Raw genomic sequence first — 25,527 nt, 5'->3', positions numbered from 1 at the left:
TGGCCTCCCCCAAATAGGTGAGATTGAGAAACTCAGGGCCTCGTAGGTCATGTATCTACGTTTTGCCATTCTGTTGGGTGGCAGAGGGGAGGACAGAAAGGAATTGCACCATTGCATCTGTAAGACTAGGATCACAGATTACCCAAAGGGTCGTCAGAGTTCTAAGGCGTTTTATTGAGGGAGTGATAGTTCAAATATATTCAAACACAACACCCAATCAGATATACGACCATGACAAGAAGTTGGTACTCGTCCCGACCAGACAGACGGCTGGTGGTACAGACAGTTCTTCTCTGCACCGTCTGCCTTGAAACACGCTTTCGATATCGCTTAGATATCTTTTTAGGGGTGGGCCTAAAATAATGGACAGGACCATTTAACCTATGATATGTTGAGTTCTTTGTCTCAACTCTTGGGTGAAATCCTCCTCCCCACATGTCTTTCCCTGTTTATACTTTCTGAAGTCCCATCTGTCCTGTTCTTATCCTCCCAAGGGTGGAGTCAGACAGGCTATTCTTGGCCATCAGACGCCTGTTATCAGTTATTTATGTTCACGCTGTTCAAGTAGCTATTGAACCATGGAATGAATCATTAAATGTTATAACATCCACAGGGAATCAAAAACAGAAGCAAATTCTAAGCATCTATCCAGTCATTCTAACAGCAGTCTGAGGAGACTTTTTTGTCTCAAGTTATTTCTTACAATCCACGATTTCTTACACACGATCCTGTTACCGATGTTTCAGCGCTGTTTAGCGCGAGCGGTCAGTGAGAGTCAGTGAGAACCTCGGAGGTCGGGGCAGAAAGGGAAAACTAGAGATTGGGATTGGAGGGGGTGACCGGGGGTTTGGGGAAGGAGAGAGGCAATGGGGCTCGGTAAATGGGGGGGAATGGGGCAATAGCGGGGTCAAAGAGGGATTGGGGGACTGGGGGTCAGGAGGAAGAAGATGGGGTCAGAACGAAGGGGAATAGGTATTAGGAAGAAGGGAATGGGGTTTGGAGCGAGGGGGAACTCCAAAGGGCAGTGGATTCTCAGTATAATTCAAGGCTGAGATCAATAGATTTTTGGACTCTAGGGAAATCAAGGAATCAGGCGGGAAAGTGGAGTTGAGGTCAAAGATCAGCCATGATCTTATTGAATGGCGGAGCATGCTTGAGGGGCTGTATGGCCAACTCCTGCTCCTAATTCTTATGTTCTTATGTTTACTCTACGGGTAATGGGATGATTAGAGTCCCACTGTCAGGGGAATCGAACCCACTGTGAGCTGCAACTTTCAGAGACAGGTTAAGCACAAAAAAACAACCTTAAAACTGATTATTATAATCATCTGGCTCATTGCTTTGAGTGAGGGAACATTCGATTACTGATCTTGAAAGGTTATACCACTGTCACTATTTACAGCCTCTTTTCAAAGGCCCTTGTAGACATTGTATTTACTCTTGGTAAGGAGCAGGTACTGGAAAACTTAACCATTCCACTCCAGACACCTAACACTAGTATCACACCACTCCCAGGACAGGTACAGCACGGGGTTAGATACAGAGCAAAGCTCCCTCTACACTGTCCCATCAAACCCTCCCAGGTCAGGTACAACACGGGGTTAGACACAGAGTAAAGCTCCCTCTACACTGTCCCATCAAACACTCCCAGGGCAGGTACAGGGGGTTAGATACAGAGTAAAGCTCCCTCTACACTGTCCCATCAAACACTCCCTGGGCAGGTACAGCACGGGGTTAGATACAGAGTAAAGCTCTCTCTACACTGTCCCATCAAACACTCCCAGAGCAGGTACAGCACGGGGTTAGATACAGAGTAAAGCTCCCTCTACACTGTCCCATCAAACACTCCCAGAGCAGGTACAGCACGGGTTAGATACAGAGTAAAGCTCCCTCTACACTGTCCCATCAAACACTCCCAGAGCAGGTACAGCACGGGTTAGATACAGAGTAAAGCTCCCTCTACACTGTCCCATCAAACACTCCCAGGGCAGGTACAGGGGGTTAGATACAGAGTAAAGCTCCCTCTACACTGTCCCATCAAACACTCCAAGGGCAGGTACAGCACGGGGTTACATACAGAGTAAAGCTCCCTCTACACTGTCCCATCAAACACTCCCAGGGCAGGTACAGGGGGTTAGATACAGAGTAAAGCTCCCTCTACAAGGCCTTGCAGAATGACGTTACCAATTTGATGGCGGATTGGGGTTAGTTTTGAACTCTTAGTCCAAGCGCTTGGGATGTTTTACTATGTTACAGGCGCTATGCAAATACATTGTTGTAGTTGTATAGCAGGGTTGCGTCTGACCCAATACAAAAGCAAAATACTGCGGATGCTGGAATCTGAAATAAAAGCAGAAAATGCTGGAGGCACCCAGCGGGTCAGGCAGCGTCTGTGGAGAGAGAAACAGGGTGAGTGTTTCAGGTCGAGATGGCAATGGGGCAAGTTAAGAAACAAAAGATGAGTCTGGATAGGGTATAAATGGCAGAATCTTCAGCAGCTGCCGTGGGAAAGAGAAACAACAGAATAAATGATAAGAAATAGGGGCGGAGTTTAGGGTCTGAAATTGTTGAACTGGATGTTGAGCCCAGAAGGCTGTAAAGTGCCTAAACGAAAGATGAAGTGCTGTCCCTCGAACTTGCGTTGAGCTTCCTTGGAACAGTGCAGGAGGCCAAGGACCTAGCTAGCTGGAAGGAATCCAGGACAGAGAACAGAAGTCATTTGGAATTTGGCCGTGTCTTATCACACCCTCAAGATGTTCCAAAGTGTTTGACAACAAATGAATTATTCTTGAAATGTTGTTTTGGAAAGAAAAGAAAGACTTGGATTTATACAGCGCCTTTCATGACCACCGGACGTCTCAAAGCACTTTACAGCCAATGAAGTACTTTTGGAGTGTAGTCACTGTTGTAATATGGGAAACGTGGCATTGTCGCTCGCTTAGTAGGTATTCAGGACGATCACATATTGTTGGATTAGAGTCACATGTTGGCCAGACCCTTGGTATGGATGGCAGGGTCTCACCCTAAAGGGCATCATCCAACCAATTGGGCATTTATGACAGTTCAGTAAATGGGGCAATTAAAAAGAAAGACTTGCATTTATATAACGCCGTTCATGACCACCGGACGTCTCAAAGCCCTTTACAGCCAATGAAATACTTTTGAAGTGTAGTCACTGTTGTAATGTGGGAAACGCGGCAGCCAATTTGCGCACAGCAAGCTCCCACACACAGCAATGTGATAATGACCCAGATAATCTGTTTTAGTGATGTTGATTGAGGCATAAATATCGGCCCCAGGACACCGGGGAGAACTCACCTGTTCTTCTTCGAAATAGTGCCGTGGGATCTTTGACATCCACCTGAGAGAGCAGACGGGGCCTCGGTTTAATGTCTCATCCGAAAGAATGTCTCCTGGATTCCCTATTGGGTTTATTAGTGACTATCTTATATTGACGGCTTCCAGTTCTGGTCTCCCCCACTAGTGCAAACATCTTCTCCACGTCTACCCTATCGAAAACCTTCATAATTACAAAAACCTCTTATCAGGTCACCCCTCTGCCTTGTCTTTTCAAGAGAAACGAGCCCCCGCTTGTTCAATCTTTCCTGCTCGTTATAACCTCTCGGTTCTGGTATCATTCTGGTAAATCTTTTTCTTGATATGAAGTTCTTGTAACATGCTGAGGTCAAGCTCTCAGCGACTAGTTTATCATCAAACCTCTCAGCCCGTGAAGGGAATTCACCCCTCGGGGTGGAAAAGGGTAAGTAAAATTAAATTAAAACCACAGCAACAAATAATGTACTTGCAGCATGAAGATTTGATAAACAATTTTTTGATTAGTCTTGGGGTCTCCCTGAGGAAATTAGTCCTGGCAAAATCACTCGATCTTTGTAATTTAAATTACATGAACCACTTGCTTGCAATAATACATTACGTTCATTAATGTTAGTTATTTTGATGAACATTAACTGTCACTTGTACAATAGGGATTGGTGCACTCATCTATCATCATCATCATTGTTATGTCTTGAATAAAGAGTCAGACTAGATACTGCAAGCTCAAAGTAAGGTGTGACCGTAGTCCTATATTACAGATCTCAGAGTGCTCTCCAGCCTGTGAAGCCTCCTTATATACAGGTGCTCCCAATGGATTGTGGGATCCCTTGGGACTCCAGGGGATGATCCCTCTGGTGGTTAGACATGGTATTTACAGGTTTACATACATAACAACACTCCCCCCACCTCCCAAAGTCAATAGTGTAACTATTTACAATGTAAGTCGATCTGGGGCTTGGTGTTGGTGAGTCGTCTGTTGGGCCTTGCTGGGCTGCTGGGGGTGGTGAGTCCTGCTGGGCTGCTGCGGGTGATGGGTTCTGCTTCGTGGTCAACCGCTGGGTCGGTTGCCACTTGTGTGTGTGTTGGAGGGTCAAAGAAGGTAGAGTTTATTGTGGGTTGTTCTGGATAGTCCGTGAATCTGAGTTTGGTTTGGTCCAAATGTTTCTTGCAGGTGAGTCCATTTGCGAGTTTGACCACAAACACCCTACTCCCCTCTTTGGCCAAAACAGTGCCGGAAAGCCTCTTGGGACCTTGTCCATTGTTCAACACAAATACAGGATCATTTATTTCAATTTCGCGGGACACATTTGCGCGATCATGATATGTATTCTGTTGAAGCCGCATGTTCGTGTAGATCAGGGTGGACTAACGAGAGCCTTGTCTTAAGTGCCCTTTTCATGAGCAGTTCAGCGGGAGGAACCCCGGTGAGCGGGTGGGGTCTTGTGCGGTAACTAAGCAGGACTCAGGATAAGCGAGTCTGCAGTGAGCCTTCAGTTACCCTTTTCAAGCTCTGCTTGATTGTTTGAACTGCTCGTTCTGCCTGACCGTTGGACGATGGTTCAAACGGGGCAGGCGTGACATGTTTGACCCCACTGCGGGTCATGAACTCCTTGAATTCGGCACTGGTAAAGCACGGCCCATTGTCACTTTCAAGGACATCCGGCAGGCTGTGGCAAACATGGCCCGTAGGCTTTCAATGCTGGCAGCGGACGTGCTTGCCGACATTATCACACATTTAATCTGTTATATATGTAAACTTGTATTTATTCTGTACAGCCACCAGAGGGCACATCCCCTGGAGTCTCAAGAAATCCCATAATCGCTTGGGAGCACAGGTATTTAAGGAGGCCTCACAGGTTGGAGAGGCATTCTGGAGACCTGCAATAAAAGACTAAGGTCACACATTACTTTGAGCTCACAGTGTTCAGTCTGACTCTTTCTCCATACATAACACAATTCATTTGGAGTACGCATCTACAACCACGAAAAACATTTTTCCCAAAAATGGTCCTGCGTAGTCGACATGGACCCTAGACCATGGTTTGGAGGGCCAAGACCATAAACTTAGTGGCGTCTCCCTGGGTGCATTGCTTAACTGGGAGCATGTATTACATTTGTGCACGCAGGACTCTAAGTCTGCACTGGTCCACCACATGTGGATCTGGCTATCCCTTTCATCATTACAATGCCTGGGTGGGTACTGTAGAGGTCACTAATGAAAGTGTCCCTGCCCTTTTTTCGTACCACTACCCGATTACCCCACAGAAGGCAGTCTGCCTGTATGGACATTTCATCTTTGTGCCGCTGGTACGGCTTTATTTCTTGCTGCATCTCTAATGGGACATTAGACCAACTCCCGTGGAGCACACAGTTTTTTACTAAGGACAGTAATGGGTCCTGGCTCGTCCAGGTTCTAATCTGTCGGGCGGTAACAGGTGATTGCTCACTCTCCAATGCTTCCATCACCATAACTAAATCTGCGGGCTGTGCCATCTCCACCCCAGTGGTGGGCAATGGCAGCCTACTGAGAGCATCGGCACAGTTTTCTATGCCTGGCCTGTGACGGATGGCATAGTTGTATGCGGACAACGTGAGCGCCCATCTCTGGATGCGGACTGATGCATTCGTATTTATCACCTTACTTTCAGAAAAGAGGGATATAAGTGGCTTATGGTTGGTTTCCAATTCAAATTTGAGCCTGAACCGATATTGATGCATTTTCTTTACCCCAACTGTGTGGCCTGCCCAGCGGAGCTGGTCGAGTGTGGTCAGTGCTTCGATGCTGGGGATGTTGGCCTGGACAAGGACGAGAAAAAAAGACTTGCATTTCTATAGCGCTTTTCACGATCACCGCATGCCTCAAAGCGCTTTGCAGCACATGGAGCACTTTTTGGAGTGCAGTCACTGTTGTAATGTGGGAAACGCGGCAGCCAATTTGCACACAGCAAGCTCCCACACACAGCAATGTGATAATGACCAGATAATCTGTTTTAGTGATGTTGATTGAGTCATCAATACTGAGGGAGAACTCCCCTGCTCTTCGAAATAGTGCCATGGGATCTTTTACGTCCACCTGAGTGAGCAGACGGGGCCTCGGTTTAACGTCTCATCTGAAAGGCGGCACCTCCGACAGTGCGGCGCTCCCTCAGTCCTGCCCCTCCAACAGTGCGGCACTCCCTCAGCACTGCCCTCCGACAGTGCGGCGCTCCCTCAGTCCTGCCCCTCCAACAGTGCGGCACTCCCTCAGCACTGCCCCCCGACAGTGCGGCGCTCCCTCAGTCCTGCCCCTCCAACAGTGCGGCACTCCCTCAGTACTGCCCCTCCGACAGCGCGGCGCTCCCTCAGTCCTGCCCCTCCGACAGTGCGGCACTCCCTCAGTACTGCCCCTCCGACAGCGCGGCGCTCCCTCAGTACTGCACTGGGAGTGTCAGCCTAGCTTTATGTGCTCAAGTCCCTGGAGTGGAATTTAGGACACGGGGCAGCAAAGTTTGGGGCGAGCTCTGGTTTACAAAGGCTGGAAGTCGGGAGGCCAGCCAGGAGAGCGTTGGAACAGTCGAGTCTCACGGTGACAAAGGCACGGATGGGGCTTACAGCAGTGGATGAGCTGAGGCAGGGGTGGAGGTGGGCCATCAGGCTTGGGTGTGATGCCAGCAAACTCCCAAAGAATGGATGAGGCAGATTGGAGGCATCTAATACCCTAGGGAGCCTTACAGTATCCAGAACTTGCATCTTGGAGAAGAGATGGTGTGGTGGAATAGAGGGGCGAGGAAGAGAAGAGAAAAATCACGGTTAAAGTTATTCAGGGAGCCTTCACAGTGATGAGATCAGAGTAGGTTCAACAAACCTAATCATCTCAGTGGAATGGAAACAATGTCAGTAATTTAAAAGTGTGAAGTGTGGCAGTTACTGTAAACTAGGTCAATAGAGAGAGCTCAGTCCAATGGAGCCGATAGACTACAATTTATTGCTCATCCGTCTCCATCACAGTCTCTCAACACTGATAGACTCACCCCTATTAAAGAAAGGATCTAGCCATCAGAATCCCTCTGCACTTCCACCCCTCCCTGTCCTGAAGGCACTGACTCACGCTCGGCTGCCGTTCCATGGATGTCATACACCCACCAGATGCCAGAACTGTATACAACAGTAGTTGGGCCACAGCCTGAGTACTGCGAGTCCCAGGAGGGCAGAGAAAATGCTTCAAGGACATCCTCAAAGCCTCCTTGAAAAAAATGTATCATCCTCACCGGCTCTTTGGGGAGTCCCTGGCCGAAGACCGCTCAGAAGACCCAGGAAGGCGCCGAACGCGTTGGAGTCACTTCGCCGGGGGCACGCGGAAGCCAAGAGCATACAGCGGAAGGAGCGCACAACAACCCAGGCCCCCCCACCCACCCGTCCCTCCAACCTCCGTCTGAGACTGTAGGTCCCGCATTGGACTCATTAGTCATCTTAGAGCTCATAATGTTGGTGAGGAAGCAAGTCAACTTCAACTCTCTGTACAGTTCTGGTCACCACATTACAGGAAAGATGTGATCGCACGAGAGAGGGTACAGAGGAGATTTACCAGGATGCTGCCCGGACTGGAGAATTTTAGCGATGAGGAAAGATTGGGTAGGCTGGGGTTGTTTTCTTTGGAACAGAGGAGGCTGAGGAGAGACTTTATTGAGGTGTATAAAATGATGAAGGGCCTGGATAAAGTGGATAGGAAGGACCTATTTCCCTTAGCAGAGGGGTCAACAACCAGGGGGCATAGATTTAAAGTAATTGGGGGGAGGTTTAGAGGGGATTTATTGGGAAATGTCTTCACCCCGAGGGTGGTGGGGGTCTGGAACTCACGGCCTGAAAGGGTGGTAGAGGCAGAAACCCTCACCACATTTAAAAAGTACCTGGATGTGCACCTGAAGTGCCGTAACCTACAGGGCTACGGACCGAGAGCTGGAAAGTGGGATTAGGCTGGGTAGCTCTTTGTCGGCCGGCGCGGACACGATGGGCCGAATGGCTTCCTTCTGTGTCAGAATTATTCGATGATTCTTAGGGCGGGATTTTCGGCATGGCTGATTTCGGGGCAGTAATGGCGGCGGGCGGCAAGGTTTGCGCCCGGGAACAGTTTGCGCCCCAGTCGGCAAAATTGGGCAGCTGGGCCCCGAGTGTGGGGCGGAGCGCTAAGGGAAGCTTGGTCAATGAGGTCAGTTTTAAGGAGCGTCTTAAAGGAGGAGAGAGAGGCAGAGGGGTTTAGGGAGGGTGTTCCAGAGCTTGAGGTCCAGGCAGCTGAAGGCACGGCCACCGATGGTGGGGCGATGGAAATCAGGAATGTGTAAGAGGCCAGAATTGGAGGAGCGCAGAGATGACGGGGGAATGTACGGCTGGAGGAGGGTTAGGGTTATAAGATAACTGGTTTTGTTTGTATTTCGATTCACCACCATAACACAGAAATATTACAGTAATAAAGAGGTACAAACATCAGCAATAGACTATTAACCCCATTGAACATCTACAACACGAGGAGAGGTTGAGTAGACTAGGCCTATATTCTCTAGAGTTTAGAAGAATGAGAGGTGATCTCATTGAAACATACACAATTCTTACAGGGCTTGACAGGGTAGATGCAGGGAGGGTGTTTCCCCCGGGCTGGGGAGTCTAGAACCAGGGGTCACAGTTTCAGGATAAAGGGTCGGCCATTTAGGACTGAGATGAGGAGGAATTTCTTCACTCAGAGGGTGGTGAATGTTTGGAATTCTCTGTCGCAGAGGGCTATGGAGGCTCAGTCTTTGAGTATATTCGAGGCTGAGAGCGATAGATTTTTGGACTCTCGGGGAATTGAGGGATATGGGGATCGGGCGGGAAAGTGGAGTTGAGGTCGAAGATCAGCCATGATCTTATTGAATGGCGGAGCAGGCTCGAGGGGCCGAATGGCCGACTCCTGCTCCTAATCATTATGTTGTTATTTTCAAACACAACTTTAAATTAAACATTTTATTAAGTGATGGTTGGTGATACAAGGGAGAATTAACCTGCTCTTCTTCGATACAGTGGCCATGGGATCTTTTACATCCACCTGAGAGAGCAGACGGGGCCTCGGTTTAACATCCCACCCTAAAAAGATGGCCCCTCCGACAGTGCAGCGCTCCCTCAGGACTGCCCCTCCGACAGTGCGGCACTCCCTCAGTACTGCCCCTCCGACAGTGCGGCACTCCCTCAGTACTGCCCCTCCAACAGTGCGGCACTCCCTCAATACTGCCCCTCCGACAGTGCGGCACTCCTTCAGTACTGCCCCTCCGACAGTGCGGCACTCCTTCAGTACTGCCTCTTCGACAGTGCGGCGCTCCCTCAGTACGACCCCACCCGACAGTGCGGCACTCCCTCAGTACTGCCCCTCCGACAGCAGCGCTCCCTCAGTACTGCCCCTCCGACAGTGCGGCGCTCCCTCAGTACTGCCCCTCCGACAGTGCGGCGCTCCCTCAGTACTGCCCCTCCGACAGTGCGGCACTCCCTCAGTACTGCCCCTCCGACAGTGCGGCGCTCCCTCAGTACTGCCCCTCCGACAGTGCGGCGCTCCCTCAGTACTGCCCCTCCGACAGTGCGGCGCTCCCTCAGTACTGCCCCTCCGACAGTGCGGCGCTCCCTCAGTACTGCCCCTCCGACAGTGCGGCGCTCCCTCAGTACTGCCCCTCCGACAGTGCGGCGCTCCCTCAGTACTGGCACCGGACTTGTCTACTGGGATTTTGTACTGGAGTAGGGACTTGCACCTACAGCCTCCTAGGCTGAGAAATGAATTGTGCTGCCCACTGAGCCACGGCTGGGAGCTAAACAGCAAAGAGAGGAATGTAATAGCAATGTGCTGAGTGACTCACACAGTATCATCCCTGAGCAACTTCCAAGTGCGTCTCCCTCTGTGATTTTCGCCCACCACTGAGGATTCATATCTATTTCAATAGTAATACGTTTCGTAACAATTGGAGGCAGTGAGATCATCTAAAATACAGGATTTATTATTTTTAAAGCTGAATTATCAGACAGTGAAAGCAGAATAATTTACGCATGAGAAATAGAATATCTTGTTGACTGTCAAGCAATACGAAAACACTTTATTGCATAAACCTCACTAGAACGACTCCTGACTGTGAGATATGGTTTGCAAATAGATTGGAGGTACACAGCTGGTCCAGCACCACTGCACAGTGTATCTTTTAACAGGAAGAGTGAAACTCATTTTGAATTTCATTTAGATATCCAATTCAACCCTGACACCCTTTGGCATTAAATCACAGCCCAGGCTCCTTTGCAAGTTCGGATCTGCAGACTGGCAATGCAAAAGGGACAAGTGCTATTATAAAGTCATTACCTCAGTGTGGATATTCCAAACACTTATCTCTTGATGGACAGATGGCGTTGGGGGTGCAGCAAACTTCAAGGGAAATATTAATCTTTGGAATAATAAAAACACAGGCCGGTGTGGAGGTTATGCTCAGTGGAGTTACTGCGTGTTTGAGGTGATGAGCTATTGGTGCTGCATCATTTCAGCTGTGGTTCAGTGGGCAGCTCTCTCGCCTCTGAGTCAGAAGGTCATGGGTTCAAGTCCCACTCCAGAGACTTGAGCACATAATCCTGGCTGACACTCCCAGTGCAGTGCTGAGGGAGCGCTGCACTGTCAGAGGGGTAGTACTGAGGGAGTGCCGCACTGTCGGAGGGACAGTACTGAGGAAGTGCCGCACTGTCGGAGGGGCAGTACTGAGGAAGTGCCGCACTGTCGGAGGGGCAGTGCTGAGGGAGTGCTGCATTGTCGGAGGGTCAGTACTGAGGGAGCGCCGCACTGTCGGAGGGGCAGTACTGAGGGAGCGCCGCACTGTTAGAGGGGCAGTGCTAAGGGCGTGCCGCACTGTCGGAGGGGCAGTGCTGAGGGAGCGCCGCACTGTCGGAGGGGCAGTACTGAGGGAGTGCCGCACTGTTAGAGGGGCAGTGCTAAGGGAGCGCCGCACTGTCGGAGGGGCAGTACTGAGGGAGCGCCGCACTGTTAGAGGGGCAGTGCTGAGGGAGCGCTGCACTATTAGAGGGGCAGTGCTGAGGGAGCGCCGCACTGTCGGAGGGGCAGTACTGAGGGAGCGCTGCACTGTTAGAGGGGCAGTGCTGAGGGAGTGCCGCACTGTCGGAGGGGCAGTGCTGAGGGAGCGCTGCACTGTTAGAGGGGCAGTGCTAAGGGAGTGCCGCACTGTCGGAGGGGCAGTACTGAGGGAGCGCCGCACTGTCGGAGGGGCAGTGCTGAGGGAGTGCCGCACTGTCGGAGGGACAGTACTGAGGGGGGGACAGTACTGAGGGAGCGCCGCACTGTCGGAGGGTCAGTACTGAGGGAGCGCTGCACTGTTGGAGCTGTCGTCTTTTAAATGAGGCATTAAACCGAGGCCCCATCTGCCCTCTCGGGTGGACGTAAAAGATCCCACTGCCATTATTTCGAAGAAGAGCAGGAGAGTTATCCCCAGTGTCCTGGGGCAAATATTTATCCTTCAATCAACGTCACTAAAACAAAATATCTGATCGTTATCACATTGCTATTTGTGGGAGCTTGCTGTGCACAAATTGGCTGTCATGTTTCCTACATTACAACAGTGACTACACTCCAAAAGTACTTCATTGGCTGTAAAGCGCTTTGGGACGTCCGGTGGTCGTGAAAGGCGCTATATAAATGCAAGTCTTTCTATTTTTCAGTACTGGCGCAGGGAGTGTCAGCCTAGCTTTTTGTGCTGAAATCTCTGGAGGGGACTGGAACCCACAACAAAGAATCACAGAATGGTCACAGCACGGAAGGAGGCCATTCAGCCCATCGAGCCAATGCTGACTCTCAGCCAGTCCCACTCCACCGCCCTTTCCCCGTAGCCCTGCATTTTTTTTTCCTTCAGGTACGTATCCAACTCCCTTTTGAAAGCCATGATTGCGTCTGCCTCCACCACCCCCTCAGGCAGCGCATTCCAGATCCTAACCACTCGCTGCGTAAAAAGTTTTTTCTTGCATCGCCTTTGGTTCTTCTGCCAATCGCCTTAAATCTGTGTCCTCTGGTTCCCGACCCTTCCACCAATGAGAACAGTTTCTCTCGATCTACTCTGTCCAGACCCCTCATGGTTTTGAACACCTCAATCAAATCTCCTCTCAACCTTCTCTGCTCCAAGGAGAACAACCCCAGCTTCTCCAGTCTCCCCACGGAACTGAAGTCCCTCATCCCTGGAACCATTCTCGTAAATCTCCCTCTGCACCCTCTCTAAGGCCTTCACATCCTTCCTAAAGTGTGGTGCCCAGAATTGGACACAATACTCCAGTTGAGGCCGAACCCGTGTTTGATACAGGTTCATCATAACCTCCACACTTTTGTACTCTATGCCTCTATTTATGAAGCCCAGGATCCTGTCAGCTTTTTTAACGGCTTTCTCAACCTGCCCTGCCACCTTCAACGATTTGTGCCCATACACCCCCAGGTCTCTCTGTTCATGCACCCTCTTTAGGATTGTACCCTTTAGTTTCTATGTCCTCTCCTCATTCTTTCTACCAAAATGTATCACTTCTCACTTTTCTGCGTTAAACTTCATCTGCCCCGTGTCTGCCCATTCCCCCAGCCTGTCTGTGTCTTCCTGAAGTCTATCCCTCTCCTTCTCACTGTTCACTGCACTTCCAACTTTTTGTGTCATCTGCAAGTTTTGAAATTGTGCCCTGTACATCCACATCCAGGTCATTAACATATATCACAGAAAGCAGTGTTCCCAGTACCGACCCCAGGGGAACACCACTGTATACCTTCCTCCAGTCTGAGAAACAACCGTTCACCACTGTTCTCTGTTTCCTGTCACTGACCCAATTCCGTATCCATGCTGCCACCGTCCCTTTCATTCCACGGGCTTCACCTTTGCTGCAAGCCTATTGTGTGGCACCTTGTTGATTGCCTTTTGGAAATCCATGTCCACCACATCAACCGCATTAACCTCATCAACCCTCTCTGTTACCTCATCAAAAAACTCAATCCAGTTGGTTAAACACGATTTGCCTTTTAACAAATCCGTGCTGGCTTTCTTTAATTAATCCACCCATATCCAAGTGACTGTTAATGTTGTCCCTGATCACTGTTTCTAAAAGCTTCCCCACTGCGAGGTTAAACTGACCGGCCTGTAATTGCTGGGTTTATCCTTACACCCTTTTTTTGAACAATGGTGTAACATTTGCAATTCTCCAGTCCTCTGGCACTACCCCAGGTATCCATGGAGGATTGGAATATTATGGCCAGTACCTCCGCGATTTCCGCCCTCAATTTATATAGCACCGTTAACGTGGTTAAACGTCCCAAGGTGCTTCACAGGCGTGTTATAAGACAAAAAATTTGACACTGAGCTACATAAGTAGAAATTAGCACAGGTGACCAAAAGCTTGTCAAAGAGGGAGGTATTGTGTATGTAAGCACTCTGTTAATGACTGCATGAGGCAGGGGTATGGTACTTGAACTGTACAGACTGTAGTCCTTTATCGCAGCTCCCAGAGTGAGGACACCAAGAGGTGAGCTCCCTTTTATACTAGGTTACCTGCAGTGTACAGGTGACCCTAGGTCTCCAGCAGCAGCACCCTCTGGTGTACAGGTATGGTGTATACAGGGTGAAGGTACATTCAGGTCTAGTGTTACAGTACATCATTGACATGCATACATAACAGTAAGTTTTAAGGAGCGTCTTAAAGGAGGAAAGAGAGGTAGAGAGGCGGAGAGGTTTAGGGAGGGAGTTTCAGAGCTTGGGGCCCAGGCAACAGAAGGCACGGCCACCAATGGTGGAGCGATTATAATCAGGGATGCTCAAGAGGGCAGAATGAGAGGAGTGCAGATATCTCAGGGGGTTGTGGGGCTGGAGGAGATTACAGAGATAGGGAGGGGTGAGGGCCATGGAGGGATTTGTAAATAAGGATGAGAATTTTGAAATCGAGGCATTGCTGAACTGGGAGCCAATGTAGGTCAGCGAGCACAGGGGGTGATGGGTGAGTGGGACTCGGTGCGAGTTAGGACACGGGACAGCGAGCACAGCGGGTGATGGGTGAGTGGGACTCGGTGTGAGTTAGGACACGGGGTAGCCAAGTTTTGGATCACCTCTAGTTTATGTAGGGTAGAATGTGGGAGGCTAGTCAGGAGTGCGTTGGAATAGTCAAGTCTGGAGGTAACAAAGGCATGGATGACGGTTTCAGAGGCAGTGACGGCTTTGGGATGTTCTTGTGGTCATGAGAGGCGCTGTATAAATGATAGACTGTTTTGTTTTCAGATTTTGCACTGGCCTTTGTAAGAGAAGGTGGCTGCTGTACCTCGAGCGGCCGCGGTGAGGCGGTGCCGGACCGTTCTTGTCAGTTGCGTTGTAAGTGACAAGCCCACTGGCCTGTCATTGAAGAATGCGGAAAAGCAGGTCTTGCAGTGTGTGGCTCACTCACCTCGCCTGCTACTTCCTACAATCCCAGTTTTTATTGCACACCATTAATTTGCAAATATATCCGTTAAAAAAAAAGTAATTGTTGCCTGCAGGAACTACTGAAATCCCAGCGAGAGGCAGAAACAATTCACCATTGGGAGGTCGACAAGGCATCTGTGTGTTTGCTCGGATCGTCACAGCAGGTGGTCGCTTAAAGGGGACAGTCTCCTTTCAGTCCAGCTTCGCTCTCGGTGGGTCGGCAACTTGAATTTGAAAGAAAAGTTATGTCTGCAGAAAAGGAAAGGATTTTCAGAGCTCTAAAGGATGTCGTACAGAAACCAGGCAACGGGATCTGCGCGGATTGTGGGCTGCCAGGTAAGTTATATTTACCAGTAGCAAAAATCAGACGGTTACCTGTGCAGACAATGACGGAGTCACAAGTTCGCTCGCTCTCTCTCTTTCTCTCTCTCTCTCTCTCTCTTTCTCTCTCTCTGTGAGAAAGTCCCAAGTGGGCGGCGTGCTCAGTACAAACTTTGTTAGAGAGTTTTTAGATTGTACCCAAGGGAATCAGACATGGAGTTGAGGAGGAGGGGGGCAGATTTAGGAGAGTGGGTCATTGCAATCAGCGAGCGGCTGCTGAAGAGGAGCAGAGGTCGAGGAAGAGAATTCCAGAGGAAGATGGCATTCTGGCCAAGTCATCAAATTGTGGGTTCAAGTCCCACTCCAGAGACTTGAGCACATAATCTCGGCTGACACTCCCAGGGCAGTACTGAGGGAGCGCTGCGCTGTCGGAGGGGCAGTACTGAGGGAGCGCTGCGCTGTCGGAGGGGCAGTACTGAGGGAGTGCTGCGCTGTCGGAGGGGCAGTACTGAGGGAGTGTCGGAGGGACAGTACTGAGGGAGTGCTGCACTGACGGAGGGGCAGTACTGAGGGAGTGTCGGAGGGGCAGTACTGAGGAAGCGCCACACTGTTGGAGGGGCAGTACTGAGGGAGTGCTGCACTGTCGGAGGTGTCATCTTTTGGATGAGATGTTAAGCCAAGGCTCCATCTGCCCTCTCAGGTGGATGTAAAAGATCCCATGGCACTATTTCGAAGAAGACAGGGGAGTTATCCCCAGGTGTCCTGGGGCCAATATTTATCCCTCAATCAACATCACTAAAATAGATTATCTGGCATGATGTAAATGCAATTTGTGGTTGGAGCACCCAGCCTGGTTCAACATCAACAATCCCTGGAGAACTTGTGCTGCTCAACAGCAACTTGCATTTATATAGCGCCTTTCATGTAGTAAAATGTCCCAAGGCGCTTCACAGGAGCGATTATTCGAAAAAATTTGACACCAAGCCGCATAAGAAGATATTAAGGACAGGTGACCAAAAGCTTGGTCAAAGAGGTCGGTTTTAAGGAGCGTCTTAAAGGAGGAGAGAGAGGCGGAGAGGTTTAGGGAGGGAGTTCCAGAGCTTGGGGCCCAGGCAACAGAAGGCATGGCCACCAATGGTGGAGCGATTATAATCAGGGATGCTCAAGAGGCTCAGCTATCTGTGAATCAGGCATGTCGGGCAGCATTTTAGAACGTAAATATTCCTGGATATATTTGAGAGTGGTAATCTGCTGCAGATTGATTAAGACAGCTGAATATGGGTTTATCGCAAAAAATAATCAGTATCTAGTCGACCAACTGAGAGCAACCCGACTTGAAATCACTGAAAAAATTATATCGAACCATTTACTGGCCTCATTAGTGTCCAGTAGTCAGTTTCTTAGAAAATTATGTCTTTTTTAATTATTTAAAAGATGCCTGTTAGTGCCCTAGACGTTAAACCTCCGTCTGCCCTCACAGGTGGAAGTAAAAAAATTCCAAGGCACTTAATCGAAAAAGAGCCAGGGAGTTCTTCCCCGGTGTCCTGGCCAATATCGGTCCCTCAACCTACACCATCGGAACCGATTCACTCATCAGTGATCTCGGTGCTGTTCCCGAGACCTGGAGCCAGAGTTAAGAATAGACCGTGAGAAAACTGTCTGCCATGTTTGCTTACAAAGCTCCAGTGATTACGCTTCAGCAAGTTGCTCATAAGCTGTGAAGCTCTTTTGGGACATCCTGAAGACTGAAACAGCTCTTTTCGAAGCACAAGTTATTTTTTAGCACTGTGGACTCATAGCGAGAGAGAGAGAACTGTGTTCAAAATAACAGTTGACTCTACGGACCTCTGTTGCACAGCTTGGATGAGCGGGCAAAAACAGACCACGTCATGCCGACACCCAAGTGAGCTCGTTAATTTGGCCACAAAGCTTCTTTCAAGGCCAGTATTGGGACATGCTCCCGGCAAAGAGACTCGAGGTGTTCGATGCCCTTCCCAAATGCTTCTCCTCCACTTTGAGCGGTCTTGGGCCAGGGATTCCCCAAGTGTCGGCAGGGACGTTGTTATTTATGTGGACTTGTATTTACTCTGTACAGCCACCAGAGGGCTCATCCCCTGGAGTCCCAAGGGATCCCATAATCCCCTGGGAGCACAGGTATTTAAGGAGGCCTCACAGGTTGGAGAGGCAGTCTGGAGACCTGCAATAAAAGACTAAGGTTACACTTTACTTTGAGCTCACAGTGTTCAGTCTGACTCTTTCTCCATACATAACAGACGTTACATTTTTTTTTTTCAAGCGGGACTTTGAGGGCGCCCTGCAAGTGTTTTGGGGCTGGCCTGCCGTGACGGAGCTGGGAGCATTTGCATAGTGCCTTTTAATGTAGTAAAACATCCCAAAACCAATCGCGATAGGTCTTTGAGCCGAGGTTTAAGTGTCCGTATTTTTTGGGGCAGAGAGTCACGAGCTCTGTCAGCTCCCTCGGACATCAAACATTAACGTGCAGTTGGATTGAGTATTATTCAGCCTGTTATTTCATGCTTGAACATACACCGGCCATCAACATTTGGTCTTCATTTGGTTTTACAACCCATACAACAGCAACTCCTATTTACATCTTCTTAGGCTATCCCTCGGAGTCAGGGCTGACTTGCTTCCACGCTAACACCAATTCTCAGGTAACTGATGAGCCCAATGTGGGACCTACAGTCTCTGTCACGGGCGGTGTCTGGGGCAGACGGTGGTTGGAGGGACGGGTGGGTGGGGGGGTTTGGGTTGCCGTGCGCTCCTTCCGCTGTTTGCGCTGGGCTTCCGCGTGCTCCCGGCGGAGAGACCCGAGGTGTTCGGGGCCTTCCCGGATACTCCTCCTCCTCCACTTTGGGCCGTCTTGGGCCCAGGGACTCCCCAAGATGGGGATGTGACATTTTTTTCGAGGAGGTTTCGAGGGCGCCCTGGAAGCTTTTTCTCTGCCCTCGTTGTGCTCGCTTGCCCGCGACACAGCTCGGAGCATTTACATAGCGCCTTTAATGTAGTAAAAGGTCCCAAAGCGATTAACAGGAGCGTGATCACACACAACCTGACCTCGAGGCACATCAGGGGATGTTAGAACAAGTGACCAAAAGCTTGGTCAAAGAGGTGGGTTTTAACAACAACTTGTATTTATATAGCACCTTTAATGTAGTGAAATGTCCCAAGGCGCTTCACAGGAGTATTATGAGACAAAAAAAATTGACACCGAGCCGAATAAGTAGAAATTAGCGCAGGTGACCAAAACCTTGGTCAAAGAGGTAGGTTTTAAGGAGCATTTGGAAGGAGGAAAGAGAGGCAGAGAGGTTTAGGGAGGGAGTTCCAGAGCTTGGGGCCCAGACAACGGAAGGCATGGCCACCGATGGTGGAGCGATTATAATCAGAGACGGGCAAAGGGCCAGAATTGGAGGCGTGCAGAGATCTTGGGTGATTGTAGAGGCTGGAGGAGGTTACAGAGATAGGGAGGGCCGTAGGGCTGGAGGAGGTTACAGAGATAGGGAGGGCTGTAGGGCTGGAGGAGGTTACAGAGATAGGGAGGGCTGTAGGGCTGGAGGAGGTTACAGAGATAGGGAGGGCTGTAGGGCTGGAGGAGGTTACAGAGATAGGGAGGGCCGTAGGGCTGGAGGAGGTTACAGAGATAGGGAGGGATGAGGCTGCCAGTGCTATCATATGAGGCATTCGATGTATTACATAAGAACATAAGAAATAGGAACAGGAGTAGGCCATACGGCTCTTCGAGCCTGCTCCGCCATTTAATAAGATCATGGCTGATCTGATCATGGACTCAGCTCACTTCCCTGCCCGCTCCCCATAACCCCTTATCCCCTTATCTTTTAAGAAACTGTCTATTTCTATCTTAAATTTATTCAATGTCTCAGCTTCCACAGCTCTCTGAGGCAGTGAATTCCAGCGAATTTCAGCATTGCCATCCCCACCCCTTCTCCCTGATGGCATTACATTCTCCTCCTCTGGTGTCAGCTATGGCTCAGTGGGCAGCACTCTCACCTCTGAGCGAGAAGGTTGGGGGTTAAAGTCACCACTCCAGAGACTTGAGCACAGAATGCAGGCCAATACTCCAGTTCTAGTGCTGAGGGAGCACGCACTGTCGGAGGGGCAGTACTGAGGGAGCACCGCACTGTCGGAGGGGCAGTACTGAGGGAGCGCCGCACTGTCGGAGGGGCAGTACTGAGGGAGCACCGCACTGTCGGAGGGGCAGTACTGAGGGAGCGCCGCACTGTCGGAGGGGCAGTACTGAGGGAGCGCCGCACTGTCGGAGGGGCAGTACTGAGGGAGCGCCGCACTGTCGGAGGGGCAGTACTGAGGGAGCACCGCACTGTCGGAGGGGCAGTACTGAGGGAGCTCCGCACTGTCGGAGGGGCAGTACTGAGGGAGCTCCGCACTGTCGGAGGGGCAGTACTGAGGGAGCGCCGGACTGTCGGAGGGGCAGTACTGAGGGAGCGCCGCACTGTCGGAGGGGCAGTACTGAGGGAGCGCCGCACTGTCGGAGGGGCAGTACTGAGGGAGCGCCGCACTGTCGGAGGGGCAGTACTGAGGGAGCGCCGCACTGTCGGAGGGGCAGTACTGAGGGAGCACCGCACTGTCGGAGGGGCAGTACTGAGGGAATGCCGCACTGTCGGAGGGGCAGTATTGAGGGAGCACTGCACTGTTGGAGGGGCACTACTGAGGGAGTGCCATAATGTCGGAGGGGCAGTACTGAGGGAGCGCCGCACTGTCGGGCACTGTCGGAGGGGCAGTATTGAGGGAGCACTGCACTGTCGGAGGGGCACTACTGAGGGAGTGCCATAATGTCGGAGGGGCAGTACTGAGGGCACACTGTACTGTCAGAGATGCCATCTTTTGGATGAAACGTTAAACCAAGGCCCCGTCTGCTCTCTCCGGTGGATGTAAAATCCCACGGCATTATTTCATAGAAGAGCAGGGGTGTCAAAAGCTCTAGCTCTGGATCGCTATCGCGTCACCCCAAGCTTCAAAGCGCGAGTGTGCAAACGTTGAGCCAGGTCACGATCAGGCACGTGTGTTGTCGAAATGGCAAAGAAAATGAGTTCCTGGGAGTGTGCATATTTGAGCTGTGCCTTGTCCGAGTTGACACATGTAGAGATACCAGAGCGAGACCACAGCTGGTGGAACTGTGCCCGGACAGGAGACAGCACAGAGGGAGGATGAAAGAGGCTTATACAAAGAGCAATGCCTGAACTCACACAGGGAACAGGAGCAGGCCCATCAGCCCTTCCAGCCTGTTCCGCCATTCAATCAGATCCTGGCTGATCTGTATCTTAACTCCATCTACCTGCCTTGACATAACAAAAACAACCGATGATCTGGGTCATTATCACATTGCTGTCTGTGGGAGCTTGCTGTGCGCAAATTGGCTGCTGCGTTTCCCACATTACAACAGTGACTACACTCCAAAAGTACTTCATTGGCTGTAAAGCGCTTTGAGATGTCCACTGGTCATGAACGGCGCTATATAAATGCAAGTCTTTCCTTTGGCTCTGTATCCATTCATACCCTTACCCAACAAAATCAATTAGTCTCCAGTTTAACATTTTCTATTGACCCCTATTCCCAACAGCTGTTTTTGGGGAGAGAGTTCCAGATTCCCACTGCCCTTTGTGTGAAGAAGTGTTTCCTGACATCACCCCTGAACAGCCTGGCTCTAATTCTAAGGTTGTGTCACCTTGTTCTGCATCCCCCGCCTCCCACCAGAGGATGGCCAAAAGAAAGAAAGACTTGCATTTATATAGCGCCTTTCAGGGCCTCAGGACGTCCCAAAGCGCTTTACGGCCAATGAAGTATTTTGAAGTGTAGTCAGCCGTGGCTCAGTGGGCAGCACACTCGCTTCTGAGTCAGAACGTCGTGGGTTCAAGTCCCACTCCAGATACTTGAGCACAAAAATCTAGGCTGAAACTCCCAGTGCAGTACTGAGAGAGCGCCGCACTGTCGGAGGGGCAGTACTGAGGGAGCGCCGCACTGTTGGAGGGGCAGTACTGAGGGAGCGCCGCACTGTCGGAGGGGCAGTACTGAGGGAGTGCCGCACTGTCGGAGGGGCAGTACTGAGAGAGCGCCGCACTGTCGGAGGGGCAGTACTGAGGGAGCGCCGCACTGTCGGAGGGGCAGTACTGAGGGAGCGCCGCACTGTCGGAGGGGCAGTACTGGGGGAGCGCCGCACTGTCGGAGGGGCAGTACTGAGGGAACGCCGCACTGTCGGAGGGACAGTACTGAGGGAGCGCCGCACTGTCGGAGGGGCGGTACTGAGGGAGTGCCGCACTGTCGGAGGGGCAGTGCTGAGGGAACGCCGCACTGTCGGAGGGGCAGTACTGAGGAAGCGCCGCACAATCGGAGGGGCAGTACTGAGGGAGCACCACACTGTCGGAAGGGCGGTCTTTCAGATAAGACGTTAAACCGAGGCCCCGTCTGCTCTCTCAGGTGGATGTAAAAGATCCCATGGCACTATTTCGAAGAAGAGCAGGGGAGTTCTCCCCGGTGTCCTGGGGCAATATTTATCCCTCAATCAGCATCACAAACAGATTATCTGGTCATTGTCACATTGCTGTGTGTGGGAGCTTGCTGTGCGCAAATTGGCTGCCGCGTTTCCCACATTATAACAGCGAGTATACTCCAATAGTACTTCATTGGCTGTGAAGCGCTTTGATAGGCGCTATATAAATGCAAGTCTTTGATTTATTCGCTGTGGTAATGTAGGAAACGCGGCCTAGCTCTAAATTTAAGGCACTTCTCGGCACCTCATGCAGATTACAGGACCGTGAATTTAATCAACGGCTTAATCATGTGCCTCGAGGGAGCAGATACTTTGTAAAGTGCCAGTAACTCTCATCATTCCTTCGGCCTGTACAGTGGGATGGATTAGATCTCGTCCACTTGCCCCGACACGATCATGTGGCAATCAGTGGGGGCGGGTGGGGGGCACACATTCCAAAGCCACATCACCTCGGAAGCAGCTCCTGGCGAATTAACCCTGCACTGGTTTAAGGGTGATCATTCCAAGCCCCTCCCTCACCCCCTCCCCCACTGTTACCATAGTTACATGCCTCTAGAATGGGCCTGCCATTGCGGTTTGGGTGTGTTGCACAGCGTCTTCAAAGTGCTTATTAAAAAAGTAAACGATGATTTATGGTGTTCATCAAAGTGGCAGAAATTAAAACTGGGTCTCAACATGCTGGAGCCCAGAGTCAGCATCAAACACTCCCAGGGCTGGTACAGCACGGGGTTAGATACAGAGTAAAGCTCCCTCTACACTGTCCCATCAAACACTCCCAGGGCTGGTACAGCATGGGTTAGATACAGAGTAAAGCTCCCTCTACACTGTCCCATCAAACACTCCCAGGGCAGGTACAGCACGGGGTTAGATACAAAGTAAAGCTCCCTCTACACTGTCCCATCAAACACACCCAGGGCAGGTACAGCACGGGGTTAGATACAGAGTAAAGCTCCCTCTACACTGTCCCATCAAACACTCCCAGGGCAGGTACAGGTGGTTAGATACAGAGTAAAGCTCCCTCTACACTGTCCCATCAAACACTCCCAGGGCAGGTACAGGGGGTTAGATACAGAGTAAAGCTCCCTCTACACTGTCCCATCAAACACTCCCAGAGCAGCTCCAGCATGGGTTCGATACAGAGTAAAGCTCCCTCTACACTGTCCCATCAAACACTCCCAGGGCAGGTACAGGGGGCTAGATACAGAGTAAAGCTCCCTCTACATTGTCCCATCAAACACTCCCAGGGCAGGTACAGCACGGGGTTAGATACTGAGTAAAGCTCCCTCTACACTGTCTCATCAAACACTCCCAGAGCAGGTACAGCACGGGTTAGATACAGAGTAAAGCTCCCTCTACACTGTCCCATCAAACACTCCCAGGGCAGATACAACACTGGGTTAGATACAGAGTAAAGCTCCCTCTACACTGTCCCATCAAACACTCCCAGGGCAGGTACAGCACGGGGTTAGATACAGAGTAAAGCTCCCTCTACACTGTCCCATCAAACACTCCCAGGGCAGGTACAGGGGGTTACATACAGAGTAAAGCTCCCTCTACACTGTCCCATCAAACACTCCCAGAGCAGCTCCAGCATGGGTTCGATACAGAGTAAAGCTCCCTCTACACTGTCCCATCAAACACTCCCAGGGCAGCTACAGAGGGTTAGATACAGAGTAAAGCTCCCTCTACACTGTCCCATCAAACACTCCCAGGGCAGGTACAGGGGGTTAGATACAGAGTAAAGCTCCCTCTACATTGTCCCATCAAACACTCCCAGGGCAGGTACAGCACGGGGTTAGATACTGAGTAAAGCTCCCTCTACACTGTCTCATCAAACACTCCCAGAGCAGGTACAGCACGGGGTTAGATACAGAGTAAAGCTCCCTCTACACTGTCCCATCAAACACTCCCAGGGCAGGTACAGCACGGGATTAGATACAGAGGTTAAAGCAACCGCTGCTCTTTTGTTACAAGCTCGGAGCTGAGAATAGCGTCTTGCACTGCACCAGCCTCTATAAGTGATCTGTCAATTAGAGCAGACCGTAGTCGGTTGTGTCTTGTGACTCGATGACCACAAGAAGGTGGTCAGGAGACTGTCTGTACTCCGTTAATGTTGGGCCTTCACAGCCAAAAGAGAACAGCCTTTCAGTCCATCAGTGTGGGCTGGATCGAGAGGTGCATTGGGGGATGGAAAAGGCCAGTTGCTGGGAACATAAGAATTAGGAGCAGGAGTCGGCCATTCGGCCCCTCGAGCCTGCTCCGCCATTCAGTGAGATCATGGCTGATCTTCTACCTCAACTCTACCTTCCCGCCCAATCCCCATATCCCTTGATTCCCTTAATATCCAAAAATCTATCGATCTCGGCCTTGAATATACTCAACGACTGAGCCTCCACAGCCCTCTGGGGCAGAGAATTCCAAAGATTCACCACCCTCTGAGTGAAGAAATTTCTCCTCATCTCAGTCCTAAATGGCCGACCCCTTATCCTGAGACTGTGACCCCTGGTTCTAGACTCCCCAGCCCGGGGGAAACACCCTCTCAGCATCTACCCATCTCCCAGCTAAGTACATAAGCAAATTGCAGTCAGCAGTTACAAGTCTAATTCAAATCCACATCCGGCTCCCCACAGATGGTGTAGACATGTGGGATAGTCCATCAGCCTATCAGCCCACTCTTAGACTGCAGCACAAAGAGTGTTTGGTGAGTTCAGGAGGGTTGGTCACTTGAACCCATCAGCCTGCAAAATTACTCACCATCATCATAGGCAGTCCCTCGGAACCGAGGAAGACTTGCTTCCACTCCAAAAGTGAGTTCTTTGGTGGCTGAACAGTTCAGTGTGAGAGCCACAGAACCTGTTACAGGTGGGACAGACTTTCGTCTGGGGAGGAGGTGGGTGGGGCTGGTTTGCCGCACGCTCCTTCCGCTGCCTGCGCCTGACCTCTTCACGCTCACGGCGTTGAGATTCGAAGAGCTCAGCGCCCTCCGGGATGCACTTTCTCCACCTCTGGCGGTCTTTGGCCAGGGTCTCCCAGGTGTCAGTGGTGATGTCGCACTTTACCAGGGAGGCTTTGAGGGTGTCCTTGTAACGTTTCCGCTGCCCACCTTTGGCTCGTTTGCCGTGAAGGAGCTCCGCATAGAGCACTTGCTTAGGGAGTCTCGTGTCTAGTGTGCGGACAATGTGACCTGCCCAGCGGAGCTGATCGAGTGTGGTCAGTGCTTCAATGCTGGGGATGTTGGCCTGGGCGAGGACGCTAACGTTGGTGCGTCTGTCCTCCCAGGGGATTTAAAGGATCTTGCGGAGACATCATCGTTGGTATATCTCCAGCGACTTGAGGTGTCTTCTGTACATCGTCCATGACTCTGATCCATACAGGAGGGCGGGAAAATTACTACACTGTGCATTAATTCTGATTTCTTACCCTCAGAGCCTGAATGGGCCTCAACCACACTTGGAATCTTCATCTGCGTGCACTGCTCGGGGATACATCGGAACATTCCGGACGTGAGCAAAGTCAAATCCCTACTCCTCGACCCTTGGGACGATTCCCAAATCCAGGTAAAGTCCGACAGGATATAGCTCTTCGCGTGAGAAGGAAGCTCGCGGTCTGACGTCCAAGCTTTCTCTCACATCATTTATTTATTCACGGAATGTGGGTGTCGCTGGCCAGGCCGGCATTTATTGCCCATCCCTAATTGCCTCTTGAGAAGGTGGTAAGCCACCATCTTGAACCGCTGCAGTCTGTGTGGTGAAGGTGCTCCCACAGTGCTGTTAAGGAGGGAGTTCCCTGCACTGTGTCACAGTCTCCCTCTTACTCTCTCACTCTGTTTCAGACTCACTCTCACTCTCTCATTCTCTCTCTCCGTTTCCGTCT

General features: G+C 50.8%; 1 protein-coding gene across 2 annotated transcripts in view; it reads left to right on the top strand.

The window, feature by feature from the left end:
• Window positions 1-11,065: 11,065 nt before the first annotated feature.
• LOC139230544 (arf-GAP with dual PH domain-containing protein 1) overlaps window positions 11,066-25,527 on the top strand; it is a 54,525-nt gene continuing 40,063 nt past the window's right edge. Inside the window, exons 1-3 of one of the 2 annotated variants that reach the window (XM_070862379.1) lie at window positions 11,066-11,123; window positions 14,864-15,125; window positions 25,081-25,211. In XM_070862379.1, the coding sequence (XP_070718480.1) occupies window positions 15,035-15,125; window positions 25,081-25,211 (222 nt within the window). In that variant the 5' untranslated portion in view covers window positions 11,066-11,123; window positions 14,864-15,034. Of the gene's footprint in view, window positions 11,124-12,175; window positions 12,228-14,863; window positions 15,126-25,080; window positions 25,212-25,527 lie in introns of those variants that run through there. The other variant, XM_070862380.1, reaches the window with a different exon arrangement.

Source organism: Pristiophorus japonicus, chromosome 19 (genome assembly GCF_044704955.1).
Source record: "Pristiophorus japonicus isolate sPriJap1 chromosome 19, sPriJap1.hap1, whole genome shotgun sequence".
NCBI lineage: Eukaryota > Metazoa > Chordata > Chondrichthyes > Pristiophoridae > Pristiophorus > Pristiophorus japonicus.
This window is presented reverse-complemented; position numbering and strand designations above follow the sequence as displayed.